Source organism: Triplophysa rosa, linkage group LG7 (genome assembly GCF_024868665.1).
Source record: "Triplophysa rosa linkage group LG7, Trosa_1v2, whole genome shotgun sequence".
NCBI classification, from domain to species: domain Eukaryota; kingdom Metazoa; phylum Chordata; class Actinopteri; order Cypriniformes; family Nemacheilidae; genus Triplophysa; species Triplophysa rosa.
This window is the reverse complement of record NC_079896.1, coordinates 5,758,402-5,778,733: the sequence shown is the minus strand read 5'-3', so window position 1 is coordinate 5,778,733 and position 20,332 is coordinate 5,758,402. Positions and strand designations below refer to the sequence as shown.

The 20,332-nt window shown below is 39.5% G+C and overlaps 1 protein-coding gene across 1 annotated transcript in view; it reads right to left on the bottom strand.

Annotated features, from left to right (window-relative positions):
* Positions 1 to 240: 240 nt before the first annotated feature.
* Positions 241 to 20,332, bottom strand: part of cntn3b (contactin 3b) — a 63,504-nt gene continuing 43,412 nt past the window's right edge. Inside the window, exons 14-23 of the mRNA XM_057338327.1 lie at positions 17,828 to 17,945; positions 17,004 to 17,162; positions 16,371 to 16,520; positions 15,760 to 15,830; positions 14,907 to 15,141; positions 13,752 to 13,861; positions 10,991 to 11,177; positions 5,792 to 5,904; positions 4,680 to 4,845; positions 241 to 4,163 (exon numbers count right to left, since the gene is read on the bottom strand). Coding sequence (XP_057194310.1) covers positions 4,069 to 4,163; positions 4,680 to 4,845; positions 5,792 to 5,904; positions 10,991 to 11,177; positions 13,752 to 13,861; positions 14,907 to 15,141; positions 15,760 to 15,830; positions 16,371 to 16,520; positions 17,004 to 17,162; positions 17,828 to 17,945 — 1,404 coding nt within the window. The 3' untranslated portion in view covers positions 241 to 4,068. The remainder of the gene's footprint in view (positions 4,164 to 4,679; positions 4,846 to 5,791; positions 5,905 to 10,990; positions 11,178 to 13,751; positions 13,862 to 14,906; positions 15,142 to 15,759; positions 15,831 to 16,370; positions 16,521 to 17,003; positions 17,163 to 17,827; positions 17,946 to 20,332) is intronic.

The following is a 20,332-nucleotide window of genomic DNA, read 5'->3' as shown; positions in this document are numbered from 1 at the left end:
GATGGTATACTATTCATGTACAAACCCTTTGATTCTGGCTCAACGATGATATACAGAATTTAACATTCTTGCATTAGATCACAACTACAGTAAGAAGTTACATGAACTAATCAGCTTTGCTATACTGAAAATATGGGGAAAAGAGATATGGCATCACCCTTTAAATAGATTTCGAAGGATCAAATTCGTTTACGATGCCCCCCGCGATGTTATGAGATATGGCAGCGAGTCAGTCTTTTGACGTTTTTATTAAGTTTTTAACAGGATTATAAAACTCAACACAAATTCACCAAACAATTTGCCACATGCACAGATTTAGTATACAAGACAAAACGGTTACTTTTCAATATGAAAATGTCAATTCTATGCAAGGCATCTCACAGAGATTATTCATTAATACATCAGTATTAAATTCTCAGGGCCGTGTGCTATAGAAAAGGGCGTGTCAAAGCCGGCCGACTCTAAAAATATATAGCAGCTATTTACATCTGGCAAAGGTAGGGTCATTTTTCATTTCAGGTTACTAAGAAACGTAATTGGATTGTATTGATAAGATCTCTCATGTCATTAAGAGCTCGGATTATGAACATATCATTAAAGTTTAGCCAAAGGGGAAACCATAATAGGAAGAAATGAAACTCACTGATTATACTGTTTACACAAAATGAGGGGAATTAGAAAGCACAACTGTAAGAGTACGAAAAAAACATTAAACAACAATTATTGTTTCAGCATTGGTATGCATCAATAGCTAATAGTGTACTGAAGGCTGACGGTCCGCATTAGAATAAAAGGAACCAAACAGGAAATGGAAAAATCACCAATTGGTAACATGTTATTAGCGACAAGGGGTGCAATTAATAAGCAGCGCTCGCTTTGTAATTACTGTAATACAAAATAATACAGACCATGTCTATTGTCATTTTACTATGTTAAATAAAAAAAGCAGTTTCCCAAATAATGTACTGCTTATAAATCATTTCAAACTACGGAACTATAAAGAACACTCAACCGTACAAAACCAAGTAAAACTGTCTGTGGCACTCCCTTTAAAGTCAACATGAAATGCTGTTTGCCAATTGACTTCTTGAAACTTCTCTTATGTAGTGTGATGCATTACTGTAAAGATATTTCTTAATGAAAAAGTATATAAGAGGTGAGTTCATCTACTAAGAACTATTTTGCCAACATTCCACTCGGTTACCACTAAAAGAAGAAAGGGCAAGGTCATTTCTGACACTCAAAGCGCAAACTCAATCCAAGATGGCCAACAGAAACATCGGCATCAGTCAATCAGGAGGCGGCATTGTGACAGCCGCAGTATAGAGCAGAAAAATCGATATCCCATTGACTGGGCCACTGCAGCCTAATCAAGGTGCCCAGACCTTTATGAATGCTCGAAGGAGAACAGATAGGCTGTCCTGATTGTGGGTGTGTAGCCTCTTTTTTAGCCTCTTGCTAACTTTTTTATGAGCTGTACCGCACCTGTTCAGAACAGTTAGAGAGAAGGCTGTGTCACCTTGGTTCACTTCCTTGCGTCTGCTTCTGACTTTCAACAGAACGGGTGCAAATTATAGTTACCGCAGCCTGATACTGTCATGAAAGAGCCAGAAACATATTGTCCGGTGAAGGGACTACTGCCTGGCAGCCAACCTCGTGTTAAAGGTCATTATCGAGGTGTCTTACTGGGGGCTCAAATAGTGATTCAGAATTAAAGCTGAATGAAATGAGCATCACCATATTCTGGTATAACGCAATACATAGGTGCCGACTAGGCATGTGATGGTATCAAATTTTCATATCACGGTAAATGCGCTTGATGCTATTCCTTTTCATCGCGGTATACGGTATTAAAAAACTGGTTGAAAAAGGCATTGTTGTCCTTTTAATAACATTGAATTGAAGGTGCATGAAATGAGCATCACCGTATGTTGGTAATGCAATACATAGTTGCCAACTAGGCATGTGACGGATATCAAATTTCCATATCACGGTAAATACAGCTTTTAGCACGGTATGCGAGATTATCATGGTGCCACATTTTGTTACAAAATCAAGTTGAAAAACATAATTGTTTTACTTTTAATAACAAGTTTGACAACTTAAAAAATCGGAATATTTCATAATAACTTTTTTAATCATTTTAATAAAACATTCAAATTAAAAAGAATTTGAAAATGTTCAACTAATGTTGGACTGGCGTGTTTTAGTCCAGATAAAAGTGTATAGAGTATTATTTGACCTATGTTTTACTATAACAGAATCCATGCTTTTTTATGCTTTAGTCACTCTAATATACTGTACGTTTCATTTATACACAAAGCCAGTTCATGGAAAAGAAACTAATGCGCATTTTTTTAATCGAAATAATTCCGATAATAAAGTACTTCTAATTATTAATGTATTTGACATGTACACAATCTTTATTATCGCAGTATATTGTAATACTGGATCCCAGCACAGGTCTAGTGCCTATTAGTGTATATCTAGTTTTTATAAATTTCAATCGCTGAAGGCACCCAGATACTACACTATATATAAAATGTCAGTCATCCTTGAGCAAGTTAATCTAGAGCTGGCTTCAATGCTTCGCTCATGCTTGGCCATGGTGTATAGAAAGTGGTCTTTACGGGGACCAAATCGACAACCCTGTTCAGCCCTGTTCTACTATGAGTGCGATGTCCTATGCACCTTAAATAATGGCCTTATTCTGAGACATATAGACTGCTAGGGACCTCTGGGGACTCGTCTTTCACGCAACTTGTTTGCAAGGCTTTTAACCTTTTCACATCTGCAAGGCCATTAGAGCTATAAAACTTTCATGCAAGTCCCACTTCCAGCAACGCTCCGCATCTCGCCACTTCTGACAAACTTTCTCGAGTCTTTATTTACGTACTGATAGAGGTGCGTGAGACGTTGGTAATTCTGACCGAGTGCTTGCTTTCCAAAGTGCCTGACACTTTCAATGCTTTCAAGGCATATTCAAATCTATTGTATGAATTTTATGCTTTTTAGCAATTTGCCTATTTTGTACAATGTAAAAAGCATGAATGAGTTGTGATCGGCGCGGTACAGCGGGATGGCAACAGAAAGGAAACTAAGATGTGTTTCAACCGGTTGACATTCGGAGCAAAAACTCTCAGGAAAAGCCTTAACGCTTAACACATCTATAATTAAACCGGCATGAAGCGTCAAACAAAATGCTAATACCCAACAAAGAGCCTTTTTGAATTTGACGGCTCTGTAGTAGAAGCGGAACAGCAATGTTTATTTCTTAACTACTGGCAGAGGACTCCTGACTGTTAACCCAGAACTTAACACAAAAGAAACCACAAACAGATCCAAAATCAGCACATAAGAGCATCTTTCTAGCAGTTTTGTCAGCCCTTGTCCTCTTTGAATGCAACTCAACTGCACGACTTCTGTCAACTACTTTGGTGCGTACATGAATTTAAGGCATTGTTTGTTCTCGAAGATCAGAGCGCAAGATGAAGGATGCACACATTGGCACTGTACAGTACATAAAGAAATCAACATATGCACGAAACGTTGAGCGTTGTGGCTTTGTTCAAACAGGCAGCAAAAATCTGATTTTTGGTGCATTATATTCAAGGCTATTTGCTTTTGTAGTCTAAACAATCTGATCTTGGCACATGTGTATCTGAATGGTCATGACGTTTCTTTATTTAATTTTTTCTGGAATTCGAGACGCATTTCAAAATGTGTAACGCAAAAACAATGTTCTGGATCAAACCCTCTCAAAGATCTGAAAACCAAATCAGATTTGTGTGCAGTGTGAACCGAGCCGTTGCATTTCTTATTCCTGGGTTTAAAGTGCCAAACAAGCTGTTATAATACTATAGCTCATCTGTGCCAATCCAAACACCTCAATAAATCTGTTTCATGTTGACAAATGAGGAATTCTCCCATGTGACGTTTCAACATCCTGCAGAATCTCCAACACACATGCCGCCGGAGTTGGGGAATCCCATCGGATAAGACTCGATTGCGCGAAGAGCAGAAAGTTTGTACGTGTTTTTCACTGTGCCCGTGTCTGGTGCTCAAACATCAGGAGGCACTGAGCGTCGACAGAGCGCATATTAGCAGAGGAGAGAGAGAGAGAGCGCACAGCCTTCCCGCTTTGGATCCCCGAGCACCCATGCCTGCAACCCAAGGCAAACAGAAACGTTAGGAAACACAATTTAAGCTCTCGGATGGGAGAAAAAGAATCATTGTTTACGTCTCAATTCTCAGACAGCTCACTGTAAATCAAAGAGGAATTTCGCATCGGGTCTGCTCCGCTATCTACATTATTAATAGCTTCCGAGGGGAAAGAATCTCATGACGATAAGGGCTCCCGTCACATCTGAGAGCAGATCTTCTGTCCCAAAAAGGAAGGGAAGTCGAGTTTGATTGCCGCCCATTTGAGGAAGATGCTTGAGGGTGGTGGGGAGGGTGATTTTCACTACTTTATATGCCACTCGGCCGCCACAGTCAACAAGGAATAAGCGTGTGACAGAGATAGATGGCGAATGAATGTGCATTTCTTAAAAGGTCGGGTTCTGCGACTCTAAAAAAGAACCGAGGCTGAGGAGAAAAGACCAAAACTGACTGAATCCCCATTAGGAGCTAATCAATGTCTGCGGAAGACGAAATAAAAGGGAGGACAACAGACTTACTGAGTTGGTGGATGTGGATTGGCTCACTTCCTTCCCCCAGTCCCCCTTCACTGAGGGTCTTGATCTGTATGACGTAGTTGTCGTTTGGGTTGAGGGTCAATTCCACGGATGTTTTGTTGGTGATGATGGAGTACATGTCGTTATTTCGATGTCTTCTGTACAGTATCTGTGGATGGTGGAACAGCATCATTTAAGGATGAGATTCACAATAATAAGACTTTCTTCCAAAAATGAAAGTTCTTTCATCATTTACTCATCCTCATGTCATTTAAAACATGTTTGAAGTTATTTCTTCTGCAGAACACAAAAGAAGATATTTTGAAGAATGTTGGTAACCAAACAACATAGGCACCCATTGACTTCCATTGTATGGACACAAAACCACAGAGACATTTCTCAAAATAAATTATTTTGTGTTCCACAGAAGAAAGAGTCATATACAGGTTTTGAACAACATTAGGGTGAACAAATGGTGACAGAATTTTTACACTTTTCTAAATTTGTAGCGTTTTATCATTCACCAGGAAAAAACATGCCCAGCCCACCTCTGCTCAACAAATCAACTGGTTTGAGTTATCATTTATGTCTGTAAAATAATTTGTTCAAATTTTCAACCCTACATATTCGATCCTCAATAATAGTGACATTTGCCTTAGCAATCATCATTAATGATGTCAAAGAGAAACATACGCAACCATTAAAGCAACTAAACACAAGTTACTAGAGATAGTGTTTACTGATGCTAATGGCTAGTGCTTTTCCCCTGAGATCAATGACCGTTTTCTAGCGTGAGGAAATAAGCACTGTGAGAGCTGTTAATAGCGTGCCTGTGTAATTAACAGAGAGGTGGATCTTGACATGAAATAGCATATGTTGTGCTTTTATCTATAAAAACATACCAACTAATGATTTTTAGGTACGTAACTGCCATATCTTTGTAGCTAAAGCACAAAAACTCTCATTTTATCAAGAGTATCATCTGTAAATGTGTCGTAGCTCTTGGTATTAGCATTTGGCAAACAAAGGAGGAATGGAACTGTTTCTGATATAAATGGATAACGCTTTTGAGGTGGATTTTCTTGTCTGCATGCTGATAGACAGATTTCGCTTACTATGTAGCCAGTGACTTCAGATTCTGTTTCGAGAGCTATGACTGGATCCCACTGAAGCATGAGCTGAGAGCCAATCAGATTCCACTCTACATTTTGAGGGGGCTGCCCAGGTGCTGTGGATTTTTTTGAGTAACAAAGGCAAACACAAAATGAAAAAAGGGAGATATCAGCAAAAATATGCAACAAAATACTTACATACTGAGGACCGTTCCCACCAAGGACGATAACTATAAGTACATACCATTTAAAAGTTTAGGATCACTTATTCGTTCCTTATTTATATTGTTTCTTGTAGAATAATAAAAAAACCCATCAAAACTAAAATTTGATTTTGAGAATTGAACAAATCATGTTATATTTTAGTGTACACTTGAATTTGTAGAACTGCCATTTTATAAGCCAGTTTCTTCAGGTCTCACCCTGAGATGCTTTTTAAAGTCCCCGTGAACCGTAAGTAAGGGATAATGTACAGGCAGCCGGTTGTTATAGACACGGAGCGGTCTTGTATCACACTGAAGGGGATTATTTCGCGATAACAGCCAGCAGCTTGTACATTATCCCGCTTATTACACGGCTACTTGCCACATGAGAAAAAAACTAGACATAAAATGTGAATTTGAAATATTTTATTAGCTAATTTTTACCAAATGCTGACCTTCCGTGAGGAAAAGCTGTTTTGTTTCGGTTTTAAAGTAAGACACGACATGTTATTAAAAGACATATTTATAATTCATTTTTGTGTAATATTAAACTGCCACTCTCAAAATGATTTGCAGCATCCGGGTTACAGGGTGTTATTAGTTTTGAGCGGTTGTTATTTGAAAATAACAACCATTGGAATGTCGCGACTGGCCAATCAGAATCAAGCATTCAAATGAGCCGTGTAATAAGTTGCGATAGTTTTTACTACAGAATTTTGACGCATTTCCAAGTGAAATGGAACTTCTAATGAGAAAAATAGTGGGCATGGCATTCCGTCTTTCTTTGTGATTTCAATGGATGTATAAAAACAGCCGTTCCATTTTTTAAGATGGATAGTCATTACAGGAAGGAAATGCATTTTCAGATTATGAGGGCACAATTTTAAAAACAGAATCACCCACATTAATAAACGATGCAATATTTCATTAAAAAATAGGCATTGTAATTTTTTATTTTACTGGGACTTTAAGAGAGATTCTCTTATTGGCTGTCGTTTCCTAATTATTTAGTCCAAATCATTCATTTTGTCAGCTTTTTAGTAAATAAAATGTTAGCTTTCTAATAAAAGAAGTTATGTTTTCACAGTTACCTTTTTGCCCACAAAAATGATTTCAAATACATAAGCAAATGCCTTTAGATGAAATTATTTATAAGATTACAAAATACACAGTCAAGTGTAAACTTGTGAATGGTAGTGTATAAGATAAAGTTAGTCAAAATCTTAAACTTAACAGAATAGCGTCCACACCACTGATCAAGACATATAGGAACAAAATCATTGAAATTACTTTTAGAGCAACATTTTTTTCCAGCTAGTGAACACTTAAACACTGACAGCCAATCCAAATCCATTAGAATTTAAAGGACTCGCTCATTGAAAATGTGAAATTGCAACACTCAAGATATATTCTATCAATCTTTTCCCTAATTTCTATCAATCTTTTCCCTAATTTTGAAAATTCAGACGTCTTACTGGACATTTTACTCGGAGGAGCGGCAGCTCTGTACAAGCGCTCTAAAAGACGCAAGCGGGGAAAGCGAGCGGGTGCGCTCGTCAGACTCCGACGACGCGGATTTAGGACCCCGCTGCCGAGTATACACCTGGCGAATGTCCGCTCCCTTACCAACAAAACGGACGAAATACTCTTACTCACCAGGACAAACAAAGATTTTTCCAACTCCGCTGCGCTGTGTTTCACAGAAACATGGCTCAATGACACCATACCGGACAGCGCGTTACATCTGACGGGTTTTCAGCTGTTCAGAGCGGATCGCATTGCCGAGTCAACAGGGAAGACGCGTGGTGGTGGATTATGTTTTTATATAAACGAAGGTTGGTGCAGAGATATAACAACACTGAAGAAGATGTGCTTTTCGTACTTAGAAGCGTTCTCTATCAACTGCAAACCTTTTTATTCGCCACGCGAGTTTTCCTCGTTTATTCTCGTGATTGTTTACATTCCTCCACATGCTTGTGCGAGCGCGGCGCTGCAACAGCTGGCGGATTACATCACTGACACGGAGCAGCAACACCCGGATTCTCTTATTATTATTATTGGGGACTTTAACAGAGCAAACCTCTCCCGTGAGCTGCCAAAATACAGGCAGCATATCACATGCCCCACCAGAGACAGCAACATTCTGGATCACTGTTACACCACAATACGGGATGCATACCACTCTGTTCCCAGAGCAGCTCTGGGTCTCTCTGATCATTGCCTGGTTCATCTTCTTCCGACCTACAGACAGAAGCTTAAATCTGCCAAGCCTGTAGCAAGAACAGCAAAGAGATGGAGCAGCGAAACAGAGCGGGCCTTACAAGCCTGTTTCGACTGCACGGATTGGAGTGTCTTTGAAGCTGCAGCCACTGATCTGGATTAGTTAACTGACACAGTGACATCCTACATCAGCTTCTGTGAGGACATGTGTATTACCACCAGGACTCGCTTAACATACAACAATGACAAACCATGGTTTACAATGAAACTGAGACAGCTTCGTCAGGCCAAAGAAGATGCTTACAGAAGTGGGGATAAAGTCTTGTATAATCAGGCCAAAAACACACTGACAAAGGAGATAAGAGCAGCTAAGAGAAGCTACTCTGAAAAGCTGAAGAACCAGTTTTCAGCCAACGACCCTGCATCAGTGTGGAAAGGCCTGAAAGACATTACCAACTACAAGCCATCATCCCCTCAGTCTATGGGTAATCAACGACTGGCTGACGACCTGAACGACTTCTATTGTCGTTTTGAAATGCAGAGTCTCACCCTTCACACCCGCCCTGACCCTATCTCTGCTATACCATTAACACCTCCTCTTGACATTCAACCTGCACTTAAGATCTGCGAAGAGGATGTTTGCCAGCTTTTCCGCAAACAAAAGATCAGAAAAGCACCAGGCCCAGACAATGTCTCACCCTCCTGCCTGAAAGTCTGTGCGGAGCAGCTGTCGCCCATCTTCACTAATATTTTTAACAGATCTTTGGAGCAGTGTGAAGTCCCTTCATGCTTCAAACGCTCCACCATCATCCCTGTACAGAAGAAACCCAAAATATCTGGACTTAATGACTACAGGCCTGTTGCTTTAACATCTGTGGTCATGAAGTCATTTGAGAGACTTGTACTGGCCCACCTGAAGGACATCACCAGACCACTTCTTGATCCCCTCCAGTTTGCTTACCGAGCAAACAGGTCTGTGGACGATGCAGTAAACATGGGACTGCATTACATCCTACAACACCTAGACAGACCAGGGACTTACGTCAGGATCCTGTTTGTAGACTTCAGCTCGGCCTTCAACACCATAATCCCAGACCTCCTCCTGCCCAAGCTTACCCAGCTCTCTGTGCCAACCTCTACCTGTCAGTGGATTATTAACTTCCTGTCGAACAGGCAGCAGCTAGTGAGGTTGGGAAAATTTAAATCCAGCACATGTACCATCAGCACCGGAGCTCCTCAAGGATGTGTTCTTTCTCCACTGCTATATTCACTCTACACAAACGAATGCACCTCTACAGACCCTTCTGTCAAACTCCTGAAGTTTGCAGATGACACCACAGTCATTGGCCTTATTCAAGACGGTGATGAATCTGCCTACAGAAAGGAGGTTGCTCAGCTGGCTGCCTGGTGTAGTCAAAACAACCTAGAGCTGAATGCATTCAAGACAGTGGAGATGATAGTGGATTTCAGAAGGAACCCTCCATCACTTCCTCCCCTCACCATCCTGGACAGCACTGTGGATACTGTGGAGTCATTCAGGTTCCTGGGCTCCACCATCTCTCAGGACCTGAAGTGGGAGTCCCACATAGACTCCATTGTAAAGAAGGCCCAGCAGAGGTTATACTTCCTCCGTCAATTGAGGAAGTTCAACCTACCACAGGAGCTACTGACCCAGTTCTACTCAGTGGTCATCGAATCTGTTCTGTGCACTTCAATTACTGTTTGGTATGGCTCGGCCACCAAATCAGACCTACGAAGACTACAACGGACAGTTCGTAGTGCTGAGAAAATTATTGGTGCTCCTCTGCCCACACTTCAGGACCTGTACGATTCCAGAGTGAAAAACAGGGCAAGAAAAATCATCATTGACTCCACACACCCAGCACACAAACTCTTTGATCTGCTGCCCTCTGGCCGGCGCTTTAGAGCACCAAACACCAGGACTTCCAGACACAGAAGCAGCTTCTTCCCCCAGGCAATCTCCCTCCTAAACAGATAACTGCTCCTTAAGAGCAATATTCCACTTCCACTACTCCTATAGTGTGCACTATAGTGCCTTATTATATCTACATCTTATGTATACATGTATATAACACTACCTCTACTTACTAAATTATCCATTTGCACAAGTGTACATACAATCTGTTAATATGTTTATTCTACTATATACTACCCTGTACAATGTCTCTTATATGTTATTATCCCCCATTTTCTGTAAAATAGTCTTTATTTTATATATGCACAATTTAGAATCTTTTAGACTGTAAATCGTATTATATTGTATTGTCATTGTGTTGAATGTCTGTACTAGAAGCTTCCAACACCAAAGAAAATTCCTTGTGTGTGCAAGCACACTTGGCAATAAAGCTCTTCTGATTCTGATTCTGATTCTGATATACACAACATTATCGTCCATTGGAGTGTGTGCGTATATAGTTTTCATTATATTTATAATTAAAATTGTCATTCTTGGTGTGAACAGGCCTTATCAGAATTAAAAAGACTGACTAGATGTTGACGCAATTAATGTGTGCTTTCAAAAGAAAAGTTCACCCAAAAATAACAATTCTGTCATCATTTACTCACCCTCAAATCCCCTACTATGGTAATCAATGGTGGCCATGAACTGTTTGGTTGCAAGCATTCTTCTAAATATCCTTCTCTGTGTTCATCAGAACAAAGACATTTATACAGATTTGGAACAACTTGAGGGTCAGTAAATGAAGACAGAATTTTCATCTTTGGGTGAACTGTTCCTTTAACTGTTCAGTGTACTCACGTGGTTTTTTAGTGGTGACATTGACGGGTGCAGACTGAGGGCCGGTTCCTGCAGTATTAAAAGCGCACACCGCTACATAATACTGAGTGTTCCCCTGCAGTCCGCTAACATTCACCGCTGTGTAGTTTCCAGTAATCCTCACTTTACCCACCGTATCCGGCTTGGTGTCGTCTTCCCAGTACACCACCTGTTCGCCGGGAGACACAACAAGGACGTTGTTCATATCCTTGACAATGATTTAGATGTGAACAGCTCTCCGCCAATATAATTAAACACTCTCGTAACCCGCAGTGACCCTCAATATGCTGATTATTGTCAAAGTGTGAGCAGCTACCTGAATAAAGAGTTTGTTTAGGAAACTTAACTAATTACGCACTTGTGTTTTTAATAGAATATATTGCATTTAAAGTGATGTATCTCTATAATTAATAACATCAAATTAAGAGCAAATGCCAGCAGTGTTTTATATTGCTGCCAAAGAAGGTGTGACATATAGAAAGAATTCATCACATCATTGCAAATGCGCTCCTTGTGTCATCATAACTGTAAGTTGCTTTGGATAAAAGCATCTACCAAATGCATTATTGTAATGTACTGTAATGTAAAATGTAATACCGTGAAAGGCCTGAAAGCAGACTTTGGATAAAAACATCAAAGACATGAATGTAAATGAGATCTGTGGAGATAAAATAGTGAAAGAACCGAGTAGCCGAATATAGCAAAATGATGATAGAGTCAAATGTGTCTGTGTCTCACCACCTTTGAAAACATATATCTGGCAGGGTGAAAATATGATACTCTTGTGAAGCGATATGTAATTGATTTTCTTGAGAATGTGACATTTCAATTAACGTTTAGGTGAGAAACGCTTAGATAAAGGAAATGAAATCATTAATTATTAACCTCTGGTCATAAGTAATATCAATATTTAGATACTAGGTGTCAGAAGATTTAAGTCAATTTAAGAATTAGACAATAGGATCTGCCCGAGGGAGTCTCATTTTTAAATGAGTAATTGTCTAGATTTGACTCTGTGGAAGTCTTTTCAACTTACTGAAAAGTGACTTTATTCAAGACGTAATGCATGAACGGTTAAATAAGACCTCACTAAATATATGCTTTAAAAAGTTTGTGTGAATACAATGAATAAACTTTACGTATGTGTATAAAGAACTCAAACATATGAAGCACTCCTTTGATTCATACATGCTGTCTTTGATTCGGTCTTTTGGTGCAAAAAATAAGAACCCAAAAGTTTTTTCCATCTAGAAATCCGGTGACATGATAGCTCTATTCTTTCCAGACAATATGGCCGTTACCATGGCAACGTGGCGGTTTTTGTGCCGCAGGGCAGGGGTGACAGAGATGGAGAGCGTGGCTTGTAAGAAAGCGAGACTCTCTTTGCATTCTTGAAAAGCCAGCTGAGAGCTTTCAGACAGCTTCTGAAAGCTTGAGACGTTTAACCGTATAAACTCTGGTCTTCTACATATTTCAGATAGCACGGGAGGGATGAGAAATGCCTTTAATAGTTCTGTATCCCATTATTACAGGGAACAGCGATGTACCACAGCTCTCACTAAATCCTTGGTGTTTCGAGTCAGATCCGTGGGCGTGGCTTGTTGGTTTTGACTAAATCCTTTGTGTTTCGAGTCTGACCCTTACCCTAACCCACGCCCTAAACCTAACCATGTAGACTACCTATGGTGCTTGAACGTGCCAAAAAACACGCCCGTGTGATGTCGCATGACAAGAAACACAAAGGATTTAGTGAGAGCCGATCTACCACATCCGTGAGACGAGGCCCCGCCCACCAGCAGTGATGTCATGGGCGAGCATTCTTTAAAAGATCTTCTAATATATCACAAAGTGATGCTATTTGGGAGAATTTACATTTTTTTCCAAATAATTTTATTGTTACTATGCCATTTCTGCGTGGTATTTAAATGATATGTGCTGTTACCTTAGTATAGCTATAGCTATAATCACTTTTATGGCATTTAAATAAAAAAAATTGTCAATCTACATATAATATACAGTAAATTTACAGTACAAGTCACTCAGATATGCAAAGTAACCAGTGGTAGAAAGAGTACTGGAAATTTGTACTTAAGTACAATGCACAGTTTGCGAAACTGCTTCGCATGCGTTCCAATCGCATATGTTCCCTACTCACTTATAAGGGCAGAGCACTTGATGTAGAGACTATGGAGAGAGATGGACAATTTTATCTCATGATATAGCCGTTTGGATGAAACTTGGCGAACGGAGTGATACAGGAACTCAATAATTCTCAATATCTCGGACGAGCCTTCGTATTGTGTCCCTTTCCCGCAGTGACTTTCAAGCACGCAAAACTGCCGTTTGATACGTGCCCTGCCTGCCGCACACGTTAGTCCTCCTCCAAGATTAAACTAAATTGGCAGCAGATGTCTTGAAATCTGTGTGACGCAAGTTTTCTATGCGCGATTTGAGTGGACGGGTTCACGTGACGGGACTGATTATTCTCCTTAGCCAATCACATGAAAATTAAACATATAAAGTAGCGACGACAATGTGAGGAAAAATAGCGCAGTAAAAGTACCGATACAGCACTAAAAATGTACTCAAGTAAAAGTACACTGTTTTTAAACTACTTAAAAATGTACATTTCCTTAAAAAAAACTACTCAATTACAGTAATTTGAGTATTTGTAATTCATTACTTTACACCATTGAAAGTAACTATGTGATGCGTACACAGAAAACACAAGAAAATATCAAACCTCAAATCCAAGAACCCTTTCGGGTGTGGATGGGATAGGCTCCCAGGAAACCTCGATGTCGGCCGCCGACAGACTTCTTGCTAAAACTTTATCCGGTGCTACGCTCGGCACTGCGGAGAAACGGGAAGGTGTTCAAAAGCTTTACACAGCCAACGAGATGTAATTGGATTAAGGCTGAGAATAAAGGGGTCGGTCTCACTTGAGAGAGAGACCCTACATTTTAATAGGAAGTGTGACTGACAGTGAAGGAGACAATCTGTTTGGAAAATTCAATTACCACTCCAGCACATCAATAGGCCTGTAAGTGTCCAGCAGGATTTGCAGTAACCTATAGCTGCAATAACTAATATAAGGTTGTCATTCGCAGCGTGAACGAGAGGGGAGGGGCGAAAAGCTGTCTCAATCAATTTATTCCATCATTTTCATTCAAGGTCACACCTGTGTGTGAGATCGGAGGGAAGTGAGCGTTTGAGAGCATGCTGGGACTACTGCTGAGCTCAAGTGTGTTTGTGTGGAGATCAAATATTAAGCATGCATACCGTATCTGGTATCTTATTATGGGAATATTAGAAGTAGATCCTTTCAGTGATTTTTAGTTGTGCTTTCTAAAGTTGAAACATACCGTTATGGATCTTAAAGTGATAGTTCACACAAAAATGATTCTGAAATTCTGTCATCATTTACTTTACTTGTCTTGTCATTTCAAACCTGTTTGACTTTCTTTTTCCCACAGAAAACAAAAGAAGACTGTTTGAAAAATGTTGTTAACCGGTACACATTCACTTTGGTTTTGTTTTCATTATTGAAAAAAATCATTATTGAATTTTACGCTTAACAATGCGATTAATCACAATTAATCACAGAAAAGTCATGAGATTAATGCGATTAAAAAATGTAATCGTTGCCCAGCAGTAAACTTTCACCCCCACACCACTTGGGCATAACTCATTCATTTATGGTCCATTATCATATGATAATTTTGCAAGACGTAACCAATGCTAGTCCAAAAGAACTGTTTTCTGTTAAAAAAGGACCAGTGTTGTTTACAACTTGTAAAATGGTCTATATACACTGATGGTTTTGTACTTGGCAGCCTGTATTCCGCATGTAGGCGGTTGTGATTGTGTGTAATGATGTAGATAAATCCATCTGTACCTTCCTCTGCCGAGAACACGGTTGTTATGGAGCTGAACGGCCCTTCCCCTCGGTTGTTGAACGCTCCCACTTTGACATTGAAGGGTGAGAAAGGCGGGATGGTGTCATTGCGGAAAACGTAACGGGTGAGGCTAGGCGCTGAGATCGCGGCGCGGGTCCAAGTGACCGTGCCCACTGGACGGAAGGCGATGATGTAACCGAAGCCCTCTCCGTTCTGCAACTCCTCTGGAACAGGCTGAGAGTGGAACACAAAACTATAGTGATATTAAAACACATTGAGGCCAACATACCAACTGACCCAACAGGGCTGTAGTAGAAATCAATTAAAATGATTTGCAGTTACATAAAAAATGGGCAGACACCACAGCGCATGCAGCTTCTGCTAAAATTATTTTAGATAGTATTTTCTTGATTACATAAAGTTGACTTGGTCAACTACCTCAAATGTAAATATTTCTATGGACTTAAAAAGGCTCTGATGTAACTATAGAACACAACCGTTAGCAAAACCAACATGCATCAGCTTAGCGTAAACAAACAACATAAACACTAAAAAAATTCAGTGAGCCATCCTCAAAGTTTTTTTATGCTCACAAAAGAAAAAAGAAGCCCTGAACTCATACTCTCCTCACGGTTGGACTGAAGCCTATTTGTGGCTGAAATAAACTTCAAAGCAACACTGGACGTGAGCTGCCTTCCATTTGGAGGAGAGGAAATAAAGCCTGGAGTCCGGCGGGCGAGGGGAGGGTCTAAGTGCTGATCATAAAATGGATACATTTCATTCGACACAATTAAGCGCCGGCAATTAGACCAGGCCGGCCGAGGGAGCGGTAAAATCTGACAAATGACTTACCTCCCACGTTATCACTAATTCCGACTTGGTTCCTCCTCCACCTCCAACTTCAGTGGGCGCTGTGTCAGGCACTACAGACGAAAACCCAGAGTTCAATCAGAGTACTTGACTGTTCTGATTAGTGGATTTCTTTAAATTTCTTGTTTAAGTTTACATTTTGTTTCCAGAGAGACTCTTATGGTCCTTTCACTTGACGTTCTATGCAGTAAAGCACTAGCGTTGCATTACACATCGGTTGAGCTCTCTTTTTTCCACTCTGTCGCTAACCTTTCCAAGCGACAGCAAATGATTGTTGTTAATTCAAATAACGTATCATTACATCATTTTTCACCTTCTCGTCACCTAGCAACGTCTTCTGTGCCTCTACCAATGAAGCTTTTTGTAAGTTGGAGGTCAAAGTGCCGCTTAAAACTTGAGCTAAGTCTTGTGAAAGGACCTTCACGGAGGTCTTTTAAAAAAGTATCACAGAATTATTCCGGATAACAGTGGGCATGTTGTGCGTAAAAGAGATGAAACATTACAGTGAGGAAGTGTGGTCTGTCTGAGTGCATATTCGTAGTGTCTTTCTTAAAAAAGACTCAAAGATCCAGGGAAATAAGTGAAGAACTCACTAGCGTCCTCAGTTCTGATCTTGGTGGATGGTGGACTTGGCTCTCCCATCCCAACACCATTACTGGCCAGAACTCTGAACTCATATTCCACCCAGGCGTTCAAACCCACTACTGTCGCAGTCAGAGTGTTCCCATTGATCACCTCAGGAACTGTAGACAAGACAGTGAAAATTAACCATTTAAAGGGTCATAATTTATTCACCCACATGTCGTTCAAAACCTGGATGACTTTTTTCTTCTGTGAAACACAAAAGAAGAGTGGTTTTATGTCCATACAATAAGCGTCAATGAGGGCCAATCAACATGTTTGGTTGCCAACATTCTTCATGAAAAGAAAGTCGCACAGGTTTGGAAGGTGAGTAAATTATGAAAATATGCATTATTTTCGGTTGACAATACCTTTTGCAATAAATTCATATATTTAATGCCATTAAATGTGTTTAATACAGTTATTGTATTTTACATAATTCAACGTTTCGTTCTATTTTGTTAAGGCTTTCAGGAACAGTCGGAAGTGCTGCAATAAATATTTATAACATACATTTTGTTTTCTTAAAAGACAGACTGAGTGCATTAAAATGCTTTCATTTTTGACAGTAAAATTTATAAATAAATAAACAAATAAATGTGTACCCGTGTCAACGGCTTGCCAGCCCACAGTAAAGGGAGTCCTGCCCTGGATGACGTATCCTGTAATGGGACTTCCGTTGTCCTGTCCTGGGCTCCATGACAGCTGGGCCGTGCTATCCGTGACTTCTTCTACCACCACCAAATCTGGTGGACTGGGGGGACCTGACTCAATCACATCCAGTGAAGAACTGAATTAATTTCATTAAGAATGTTTGATCAGTCTGTGCATCTGCTCTAAAGATCAACTCTGCATTGATGAAAAGACCAGAAAAACATAAAATTTGTATTTGTTCAAGAGTGTGCGCGCCTGTGTGTTTTACATGACAACTGGTTTGTGCTTGCGCATGTTGCTATACGTTTCGCAATAGAGTATGTGTGAACGTTTGTATACAGTACACACACATACAAACTAAATGAGTCGCATTTCTGTTCCTAATAAATGTTTTCTCTTCAATTGCATGGCATTCTGGGACGCATTGTGCTGCTTACCCGATGTGTAAATGAGCCAATTAAAGTCATCTTCTATGATAAACAAGCTGCTATTCGAACACCTGGGACAGAACTGTGTTGTGTATTGGCTGTGAATACCAATGCGACTCTCTTAAACACCGCAGAGAAGAGGTGGCACCATAAACCATCCCAAAATGACACATTTAGCACTATCTGAACTCTTGCTACATTAGACGCCCCCTTTCATTAAAATACACACCTAGCGGGACGCTGTTTAGTGCGCAAGTGCGACGGTTATAAATAAATATAATGCGGGGCTCAGAAGGCAAATGTTGCGCGTGTTTGGACGTATAAACCGAAAGACAATTTGTTCCTACCTTTAACAACCAATATTGCATCAGTGGACAGACTCTCGACATCTGTGTCGATGAGGCAAACGTATTTCCCTCCGTGGTTAAGCTGGATGTTTCGAATCATAAGGTCGCCGGAAAAGCTCTGTTGCAATAATGGAGACAAAACACAAGAACATCCAAAGATCAACGCATATTGATAATACATGTTTTCTTTGTTCAAACTGTAGTAACCTTGTGATATCACAAGACAACCAAATCCATTTACATTTTATTCATAAATACATTTATGTGTGTGTATAATGCATAAAGACATTCATTATAAACACATTAATGTAATAAAATAACCTATACAATCCATGGTTTAAAACTTGTATTGCCACTATTCGCAAATGTAACATTGATAAACATGAATATGTATTTCAAACAAACATTGGACCTGATGGTTCATGCTGAAGTCTTTGCAAACACATCAGACACACCTGATTTATTTACACATATGAATGTGGCCCAGGTCAGAATTGCAAATGTGACTTTTTCCTGTTTACACTGTCATCCAAAAAACTGATTTGTATAAATGAGATTTGGGTTCCATTCAACTGAATGTAGGCAGAGTGACACGATGCCTGTTTTCACCAGAAATGTGTGTCTAGTACTCTAGTATTTATTATTTTGATGCATATTTTGTAAGCACGAAAATAAAGCTGAGGCTGGCATACCGATGTTTCTTGTTGGAAACCTGTGCTGATTTCTTCTGAAATACTGGAGATGGCGGCTGTGCTCTGAGAGATGGGAAGGAGCTAGATCAACATTCTCAGTAACTAGCCTCTGGGATTCGTTCAATCCAACTCTCTGTGCCACACAGGAACGCAGTAACACACACCGGCTAATTGGCAAGACGATGCTAATTATTCCACAATTACATAAGTCAGTGGGTGCTAATATTGATCTAAATAAAACACACAGCACACTAAAGCCTTAGAGCATATGTTTTTTTTCTCCATACAACATATACTGCAAGATATAATACCAAAGTGTGTTGTCAGGAATCAAGTGGGAGAAATCAAATATCTAAACTGAGTGTAGGCCTACATGGAATTTACATTTGCACATACCACTCACTTTAGATCTGCCAAAACTAGAAAAACTAATTCTAGCCTCAAATCATCCTCTGTGCTTTGGTTTAAAATAATAATTAGAGATGCACCGATACTACATTTCTCCACCGAAACCGATTCTGCCGATTTTTTTGAGTGATATCTGCCGATAACGATTCTTAAGATTGAATTAATATTTCTTAACTTTCTGAATGTTAATTCATATAATGACCATTAATATTGCACATCAAACTGGTGATGTTTCTTAACATTTTCTATAGCATTTTCCTATCTTCTTTTGATTGACAGGATATATCGGCCCTGATCATCGGCTGCTTTTCAACTATAACTATAATATTTGTAAACACTATCGGGCGATACCGATTATTGGCCGATATATCAGTGCATCTCTAATAATAGCCATAAGTAAATAATCATAATTTACTCACCCTCGTGTCATTCCAGTTGTTTATGACTTTCTTTCTTCAGTTAAATACAAACTAATACATTTACATTAAAATCCCATCATGTTCTTTTCTTTACAAGCTCAAGCACATGGGGAGTTGACAAATATATCGTACACCGGTATGGTGCGACATAGCAAAAATATAGAAAACAAACTGTTAAAAATATATTCGCTTACATTATTAATATTATCATTTATAAAATAAAATAGCCTAAGAGAAATTCATCTTCATTGTTAAGTTTTATAGTTTATTTGTCAACTGCCCACATACGTCCTTAAAGTAATCCAAATAATTTTATCCAAACTGTTTAAAATGTAAACAGACAGATCTTAGCGAGTATCAAATAAACTGTATCACATCTATCATTTTGAATCTGATTGGTTGTCGCGTCTTGCGACCAGTTGCGTGTTTCGTCATATAACAAAAGAGAACTGGTGAGATTTGACGTTATCAACTTCTGAATTTATCAGATCTGTTTATTAATTTAGCTAAATAAGCTCAATCATGTCTCTCACAAGCATGAGAGACATGCTTGTGAGAGACTTGTGAGCACTATAAAAGAAGACATCTCATAATTATAAAATGATTGTTTGTCATCAGCTGAAGATAGAAAGTTATACACGGATATCCTGAATGTGAGTAAAATATGGGATAATTTTCATTTTTGGGTGAACTAATTCTTTAAGAAATCCTTCTACATTATCCCTGTAACTGTACGTAAAAAATTCTGAATTTGATTTGGGGTCTCCCACTTTAAGAGAGCCCAACCGGCCATTGAAATTCAGCATTTGTGGACTGTATGGAAAGACCGCAGAGGGTGTGATGTTTAATTATGGTAATGAATCCATCAGAGGCTGTTGAGACAGAAGGTGGTAATCTTCAGGAGCAGAGGAAATGTGGATCTGTGAAAACCATCTCATTATAACTCCCATCTGCATATGTCAATGTCATTTGTAATGTCCTTTGAG